Source organism: Natator depressus, chromosome 1, assembly GCF_965152275.1.
Source record: "Natator depressus isolate rNatDep1 chromosome 1, rNatDep2.hap1, whole genome shotgun sequence".
NCBI lineage: Eukaryota > Metazoa > Chordata > Testudines > Cheloniidae > Natator > Natator depressus.
Window position 1 is genome coordinate 163,419,541 of NC_134234.1, and position 8,801 is coordinate 163,428,341.

Genomic DNA, 8,801 nt, shown 5'->3' on the forward strand with positions numbered 1-8,801 from the left:
TTGCTCCTTTCACAATCCCCCTTGTGCTTCGATGATGCTCCCCCTATACATGGAATATCTTCTCTGTGCGGCAAAGTCACTACTCTCTGAAAATCCAAATGCCTTCTTGAAGACCCATTTCCACTATACAAAAAATTAGCCAGCAAATAATGGCTCGGTGCTGGGGAGTTGGAATTCACTCTTATATTTAATAAGACAAAACTTAAAAAAAAAAAATCCAGCCTCTTGATTGTTGTTTCCCTGTTCTCCACCTTCCTGTTTTTCTCTCGTATTTGTACAATGAGTGCCCATTGAGGCAATGACTGTCTCTTTACATTTGTTGTCAGAACCTACCCTCATTCGAGGTTCTACTGAAGTATAAATACTTTATCATGTATATTTATTCTTTCAGTTTTTTGTGTATATTTATTCTTACGTGTCCACTGAAAAAAATCTCTGTTATGCACAATAACTGGTTATGGCTGAACTTCAAAAGATTCTGAGATTTTGTTCCAGCTATCTAGGCATTTTTTCCCACACTCATCACCGTGGTATCTAGCCTTTTGGCATTTGTATGCTTTTAATACAAACCACTTTTTGTGAAAAATGGCATAATATTCCTCTCTAAAGTATGAGCTTTTCCACCTTTTTTTTTTTAACTTTGTCTTAGATTCTGACAAACTGTACAAGCAGTTACATTGGTAGCAAGCATGTGAATATTGCAGACAAGATGGAAAGCTAAGATAAAGTAGAAATACAATTTGCTATTAATCTTAAAATCTGAAAACTTCACGTAGATTTATGCAAAGCTTTCTGCACTGGCATTATAACCAAAACAAATGAAACACACACACAAAAATGAACTTGCCTGTTGTAGAAATTACTTACTAGGTTTGCATTTAAAGGAGACAAGGAGGTATTTAGTGGTTCCTGGACATAGATCAGGTCCAAAAACCCGACTATTGACAAGGAGTTGGCAGGCTCTCTGGTTCTGGCATTCATCCAGTACTTTCTAGAACAACGGGCAAAAAGGATAGTCTTGAAAACAAGATATGAAGCTATACAGCAACCAAAACTCTTAGCTGCATTTTGCTCTATACATGAAAGAAATTATTCAGTGGCACTGGTTTTTTTGGTCATAGATGCATTTAAAAAAAAAAAAGATATATGACAGGAATAAGACCATGTCTATGCTGAGCTTTGATTGGTGGCTGAAAATCCTGGGTGAGTTCATTTGAAACACAGTTCAAACTAAGGACTTGATGCAGCGAGGTACTTAAGCACATGAGTAAACTCAATAGGGACTACTCATGTCCTTAGAGTTAGGCACATGCTGAAATACCTTCCTCAATTAGGGCCTAAATCCATTTCAGACATAATTTGGTTAGCCGATGTAGATGTGACCAAACTACTTAAAATCTATTTTTAAAAAAGTCAGACCTTGATCAACATCAGTTTGTTTTTCTAATAATATCCTGCTATTCCTATTGTGCTGCTCCAGCAAGTAATCAGTAATTGTAAGGGTGAGAAGAGTAGAGCAGAAAGGCTTCCAACATTATAACCATGTTGTCAACTAGAGCTGCTCTGAGCAGGGTGAAAGAACATGGTGATTGGCAGGCCAGAAGCTATTTACAGCAGCACTTACACTTTGCTTCTGCTGCTGGAGCTGTACCAGTGGTAGCGATGGTGGGAAATCTTAAGGAAAAAAGGATGGTGTAAACCAGGGATCGGCAACCTTTGGCACGCGGCCGACCAGGGAAAGCTGCTGGCAGGCTGGGACGGTTTGTTTACCTGCTGCATCCGCTGATTTGGCTGATCACAGCTCCCACTGGCTGCGGTTTGCCGCTCCAGGCCAATGGGGGCTGTGGGAAGTGGCACGGTCTGAGGGATGTGCTGGCCTAGGGGAGCAGGCTCTGGGGTGGGGCTGTGGATGAGAAGTTTGGGGTGCAGGAGGGTGCTCCAGGCTGGAATCAAGGGGTTTAGAGAGCGGGAGGGGGATCAGGGCTGGGGCAGAGCGTTGGGACGTGGGGAGAGGCTCAGGGGTGTGGCCCCCGACGCAGCAGTCCCTGGAGCGGGGCACACCACGTGGCTCAGCCCCCGACCCAGCGCCCTGGCTGGAGGGGGGCTGAGCCACTTGGTGTGGCTCAGGGGCTGGCTTAAAAAGGCTCGCGGGCCATAGTTTGCCCACCCCTGGTCTATTTTCTAGTCAGAAGGAGCTAAATTCATCCTTGGCATAGCTCTACCAACTTCAGTGGATTTACACCAGGGATGAATTTAAACCAGGTGTTCAAACCACAACAATAGCACTAATTGACACCTCCGTTTCCACCTTCAGAAAAGATGTCAGTAGCTGAACTATCATAATCCTTGGACACAGTCCCTCCAGAACAGAAATGATGCACATTGGCAGCACATCACAACGATCCTATAAAGTTCTGGCCCCTTTTTTCTTTTTTGTGGAGAAAAAGGACTTAAATCCAACACTTTTTGTGAACAATACATTCCTATTAAATTGTTTAAAAGGGAAGACAGGACTGAGAACTCAGTTTGGTCACTCAATTCTTTTAAAATGTTTCAAGTCAAATCAATAATCTCTACCACCCTGGCACATCTTCATTGGAATTGCTCAGGAAAGAGTCAGTTAAACAAAATCAGGACAAATTTAGCTCTTGAACAAGTGGGCATAACTGACTCCCATTGAGTTCAATGAACATTGCATCTGTTTACACCTGAGCTGAACCATCATCTGTAAATCTCATCTCTTTATACAAAGAGTGAACACATTTTGCACTGACTCAGCTGTGCAAAAACATCCAGCTACTTATATTATCATAATTAGATCGCATTATTAGTCAGGTTATTAACATATTGCGACAGATCTAACTTTGCCTTTATCCTTTCACTAGGAGGCTACTGTATAAAATGCCAGCTATTCTTTCTCCTTTCTGTAAGATAATACTGTGCTTGATTATGCAGATCTCAGACTCTGTTCCACAGAGAGGGACAGAATGAGATCATCAGAGTTCTTTTCCAAGAATTCAGTTTACAGTATGTGTCTTTTCTATTTGACAGAGTCAGAGCTTTCTGGGATGCAAAAGCCAGACACTTATCTTTCATATCTGTAGTTTTGAACAGTGAAAAAAGGAAAATATCTGTCAAAGTTTATATTATTTTACAATGCAGTTGTCAGCTGAGATGTGTAGTGTACTCAAGAAAAATTGTCCATGGAAACCTCACAGAGACCCTCAGGACTCAAGAACTCAAAGTAATCATGGGTGTCACTCCACGGAAGCCAATGAAATGACATCAAGGATGCATTTGGCCCCCACATTTTTTTAGTGGCCAGCTGCACTTTCACATGGCCCCAAGGTCATTCATGGAATGCCTTTAGATGTTAGTTGCAGTACGGCATGGACAAGCCACGTTTTTAAAAACTCCATCACGACACTGTTTTTATGAAAGGGTGTTATACTAACTCACCTATTAATACTATTATTAATGGATGGAATGGAAATTCCCTGCTGACAGGAAGCAATGGAACAGCTGTAAGCACTAAGGCCTTGACTCTGCAAAGCGCCCCTGTTCGGTAGAGCTCTTAAATGCATCTTTACTTTAAGCATATGTTTAAATCCCATTGATAATGCTTTGATGAAGCACAGCCTAACAGCGGAACTCTAGACCTCTTTCCTGTGATGAAACAAGCTCCTGACTATACTCGAAGGGTGGGCTTCCTCCATTGATGTAAAGAAATTTCCATGACAGCAAGTAATGAACTGCAGTGTAAGCCATGCTCTAGTCTGTATGTGAAGCAACTCTTAGGATATTACTGGTAAACTTCAATATTCCTGTCAAATTTATGATAAAGTAGGTTGCTGTGGCCAGAGGGTTTTGCTCAGTCTTGCCATACGGGTGATCCAGGTTCAAGTCCTGTTATCTGACACTCTGGGTGATTAATTTGGCTCAGTGTGTTCAACTGCTGGGGTAAGGAGTGCCTCATGTCAGGGGTCCTTGAGACTGATTAAGACTATTCTGACCAGATCTGCTTGGCTAAAAGGATGGGTGTTGTAGGGCCTCAAAAATGGGGGTTAGATGTGGAGGTTAGTGTAGAAGGAACCCTGAAAATCTTTTACAAGCCTACAGGAATAATAAAACCTATTCACCTGATATTTCTGCTGGTTTAATTAGTGCTTCCAAGTGTGCCATTTTGTGTTATATACCAGTTGAAACATTGTGGAATTCACTTAACATTGTGAATACTCGGCATTTTCATAGAATATGGGTCACAAAATTGAAATCTGATCTAAAACATTCTGCTTTTTAAAAAACATCTACAATATGTGTTACCTGCAAAGTGGTAGACGCCACACAGTTTAAGGGGTCTTTCATCGCGGTTTCAGGCTGCTGCGTACTACACATTTGGTAATCTTGCCCGTAAAATGCTGATTGGACACTTATTGTTGAATGTCGAGGACACTGCAGGCTCAAACGATCGCCATCACAGGCATACACAGAGTGATTTTGCAGAAGTTTGGTTAGGTAACCTAGAAAATGTTTAGCTGTGTTACAATTAGTACAGGCAATGATAAACTCTTTAGGTAATATGAAAACCATGGTCATCTTCTGGAAAGGGCATAAAAATCAGGATTGTAAGCATGGCCATACCACATGACACTATGAGCTTATCAGCCTTTACAACCTAGTCAGGATCAGGTCTCAAAAATATCCAGATGCTACAGGTAATCTTGTTGGTGATCCAGTAGGTGACACCCTTCCCACTGAGTCAGTACTAAACCAGTGCTCCAGGAGGGGGCACTGTGCTGCTGGAAATGCCATTTTTCAGATGAGGCCTGAAGCTAGGTTATGGCAACTTGTGGTCATTAAAGATCCCAAGGCACTTTCTCAAAAGTCCAAGGTGTTATTCCTCAGTTTTCTGGTCTATTTCCCCCTGCAGTCTCCGTTGGATAAGGTATTCTTTATTTCCTGTCCTAAACTGAGGTGTAATCTTACTGTACTGTTAAATGGTTGCTCTGTTTCATCCAAGTGATGGATAAAGTGATTCTCTCTGTATAATTTGCATATCAGAGTCTAAAGAAGTTCAGGATCCTTCCTGATGAGAGATACTGTGTAACTGTTAGACATTATTAATTGTTTGCAGTGCTGTAGCTGTGTTGGTCCCAATATAATGAGAGACAAGGGTGGGTGAGGCAATATCTCTCATTGGACCAACTCCTGCTGGTGAAAGGTACACATTTTCAAGTTACATAGAACTCTCCTTCAGGTCCTTCCACCATTAGAACTTGGTCCAGTAAAAGATATTACCTCACCTAACTTCTCTCAGACATTATTAATAAAAGTTGGATATACTAGTCTGATGTGCATGTAGTTTTGTGTTTGCTAGCATATAACTACCACAGATGAAGAGGTGGAAATTCATATGCTGCTGTCATAACTACAGTTGCCAACTTTCTATTCACACAAAACCAAACACCCTTGCCCCGCCCCCCTCACTCCATCCCCCCCTCCTTCTGTCGCTTGCTCTCCCTACCCTCACTTGCTCATTTTCACCATGCTGGCTCAAGGGGTTGGGGTGCAGGTGGGGGTTAGGGCTCCGACTGGGGGTGTGGGCTCTGGGGTGGGGACAGAAATGAGGAGTTCAGGGTGAGGGAGGGGGTTCCGGGCTGAGGCAGTGGGTTGGGATGCAGGAGGAGGTGAGGGCTCCGGCTGGGGGTGTGGGCTCTAGGGTGGTGTCAGGGATGAGGGGTTTAGGATGCAGGAGGGGGCTCCAAGCTGGGAGGTGGTTCAGAGTATTGGGTTGGGGCGCCGGGATGTGGCAGTGGGTTGGAACGCAGAAGGGGGTGAGGGCTCCGGCTAGGGGTGCAGACTCTGGGGTGGGGCTGGGGATTAGGGATTTGGATGTAGGAGGGTACTCAGGCTGGGACCGAGGGGTTTGGAGAGTGGGAGGGAGATCAGGCCTGGGGTGGCGGGGTGAGGGCTCCAGCTAGGGGTGCAGGCTCTGGGGTGGGGCTGGGGTTTGAGTATAGGAGGGTGCTCCGGGCTGGGAGAGAGGGCTTCGGAGGGCAGGAGGTTGTTCAGGGCTGGGGCAGACAGTTGGGGCATGGCGGTGGGTGAGGGCTCCAGCTGGGAGTACGATCTCTGGTGTGGGGCTGAGGATGAGGGGTTTGAGGTGCGGGAGGGGGTCAGAGGTGTAGACTCTGGGCGGCACTGACCTCAGGCTTCTCTCAGAAGCAGCGGCATGTCCCCCATCTGGCTTGTCCCCCATCTGGCTCCTACACATAGGGGCAGCCAGGGAGGCTCTGCGTGCTGCCCTGTCCGCAAGCACCACCCCTGCAGCTCCCATTGGCCGTGGTTCCCAGCCAATGGGAGCTGCAGAGCCAGCGCTTGGGGTGGGGGCAGCGTGCGGAGCCCCCAGGCTGTCCCTATGCATAGGAGCCGGAGGAGGGACATGACACTGCTTCCAGGAGCCACACAGAACCACAGCAGGCAGGGAGCCTGCCTTAGCCCCGCTGTGCCACCCTCCAGACTTTTAACGGCCCAGTCGGTGGTGCTGACCGGAGTTGCCAGGGTCTCTTTTCGAGTGGGCGTTCCGGTCAAAAACTGGACACCTGGCAACCCTAGTCATAACAGCTGCATTTATCATGTGATTTCAGGTAATATGCATGACCATGTTCCCTACTGTCTTAAAATGCAGCAAACTCCTGCATTTTTAAACCTTCAGCATCACACATTTGAAAGTTAATGCATGTTCAATACTCAGCATCCCTAAGTATTTTTCTTCTCACATTTAAATTTAAAAAAGAAAATGTTATAAAATAAAATTAGTGGAATAATTCAATGAAATGGCCAAGAAATCAGAACCACAGTTGTTTTTTTAAGAAGAGTTGTTTGACTAATGCCCCATTTGCTACATTTAAAATTTATCGCTAATTATCTTCTGTTTTAATTATCCAGTCTTAACACACCCTTATGTTGATGTGTATACAACAATGGTATTTAAAGGAGCACTTGGAAGGTTGTAAGCCTAACATTTGAACTTCTATCTTGAGATGGCCATGACATTCTATATATTTGCTCCCTAAAAAAATCAAAACCTACAATCCTATAGCAACAAAATAGTGCATATTCTTGACAAAAACATCCACAACATTTTTAATAATGAGTGACCTCTTCCAGTGAGTTATTTGTTTTAAACTGGGAGAAACAGAATTTTTAAAATCAAGCTAAATAGCACAACAGAGTCATTTTAATTCATCAGTACACAATTCAATTCTCTACAAACAACTTTTAAGAAATTTCAGGGGAAAAACAGGAAATCCCTTACCGTAATAACAGTTGAATACTCTATGTTAGTACAGTCTGATATTTTTTTCCACATTTAGATTTTTTGTTGTTAAAATTAAGGTTGGTTGTTCATAGATGATACACAGATTTGGTGAGTTTAGGCCACATCTAGCAGCTAACCCCACTTTTTATGCTCTGACCTACTTGGGAAATTTGAGAACGCCAGAAAGTAACTGTTACAAAAAAAACTACTACAATTCTGAATCTGCACCATTAAAGTTAGTGGGAGCTTTGTCACTGATGTCAGTGAATTTAGGATTTAAATCCTTACAGAGCTCCACTTGCAGCACTAAATTTGGAGTGAGAAGAAGGAAGTTTAATTATCAGCCCATTTTTTCACATGCTTATAAATCTGAAAATAATTACCCTTTGGGTTAAAAATATTCATTCTTGTTACTAACTCAAAAGCATTTCTTTCTGTCTTCTTTCTTTCTGTAAGTTTGGGAAAATTCAGTTTGGCCATTTTTGAGTTACCAGAGCACAACAAATGGTGGATTTTACACATTAAGAAAGTTACTCAGAAGCTTTCTGTGCTCTTATATCTCAAAAACAGCTTTATTTTAAAAGTTCCCATTTGTCATGGCTCTAGATGTCAATAAGCACACACGCCTAAGACATGATTAAAGAAGTCTGGTTTAGGAATAATCAAATTGTAAGTCTCAGCAGAATGTGTTGAACATGCACAATATATTATTTTGCCACTGTTTTTTTTTTAGGCATGCACACTGAGGTGTGTAGATAAGTGGTTCTCTGCATGTTGAGACCTCTCTCCTGTTTAGCAACATAAGAAGGGCAGGGTGGTGACGAACCCCAGGTAGATATCCCCTGCTTTTAATTACCAAATTTACTTTTACCAAAATTTAATTTTGTCATTTTTCATCAAAATTTGAAATGAAAAAAAATTGGGGGGATGACAATTTTTATTATTTTTGGTGTATTTTTCAACCAACTCTGAGCTAGTCAAATTCTTTTTAGTGTCAAATTTCATCAACATTTTTCATTTCCATGACCATTTTTTTCAAAATGTGCATGAATTATTTTAAAACATTTTTTAATCATCCCTGTTTGCCTGATTTTCAAAAATGCTGACTCCAATTCACTAGAGGCTCCTCTAAGGAAGGGAGGCCTGCGTGATGTTTGAGCCTGTTCATTTGTTTTTCCTTTCCTCCTAAACCCTGGAAGGAGCAAGCTCCAGCGGATCACAACCAGAGGGCTGAGTTTCTATTCCCAGACCTGGGTGACAAGAGGCTGAGTACAGGACACCATCGAATCCCAGGGAGGTGTGGTGGAGGGACTATGCCCATGAGAGTCCCACGGACTTTCAGTGAGGTTTAGGCTCTTCAGTGCTTTGATCACTTTTGTAAATGAGAGTTAGGTTTCAAAGGCACAAAAGCGCTTTTGAAAATATTAACCTATATTTATGTAGGGATTCACCTTACTACTGAAATGCAGCCACCCCTGAG

General features: G+C 42.9%; 1 protein-coding gene across 3 annotated transcripts in view; it reads right to left on the reverse strand.

Moving 5' to 3' along the window:
• The window catches only part of EVA1C (eva-1 homolog C), a 61,999-nt gene that overhangs the window by 31,294 nt on the left and 21,904 nt on the right, over nt 1-8,801 (reverse strand). Inside the window, exons 2-3 of one of the 3 annotated variants that reach the window (XM_074946725.1) lie at nt 4,324-4,520; nt 868-991 (exon numbers count right to left, since the gene is read on the reverse strand). The exons of 1 other annotated variant lie outside the window; for it this stretch is intronic. In XM_074946725.1, the coding sequence (XP_074802826.1) occupies nt 868-991; nt 4,324-4,520 (321 nt within the window). Of the gene's footprint in view, nt 1-867; nt 992-4,323; nt 4,536-8,801 lie in introns of all 3 variants that reach the window. One more of the 3 variants, XM_074946724.1, reaches the window with a different exon arrangement.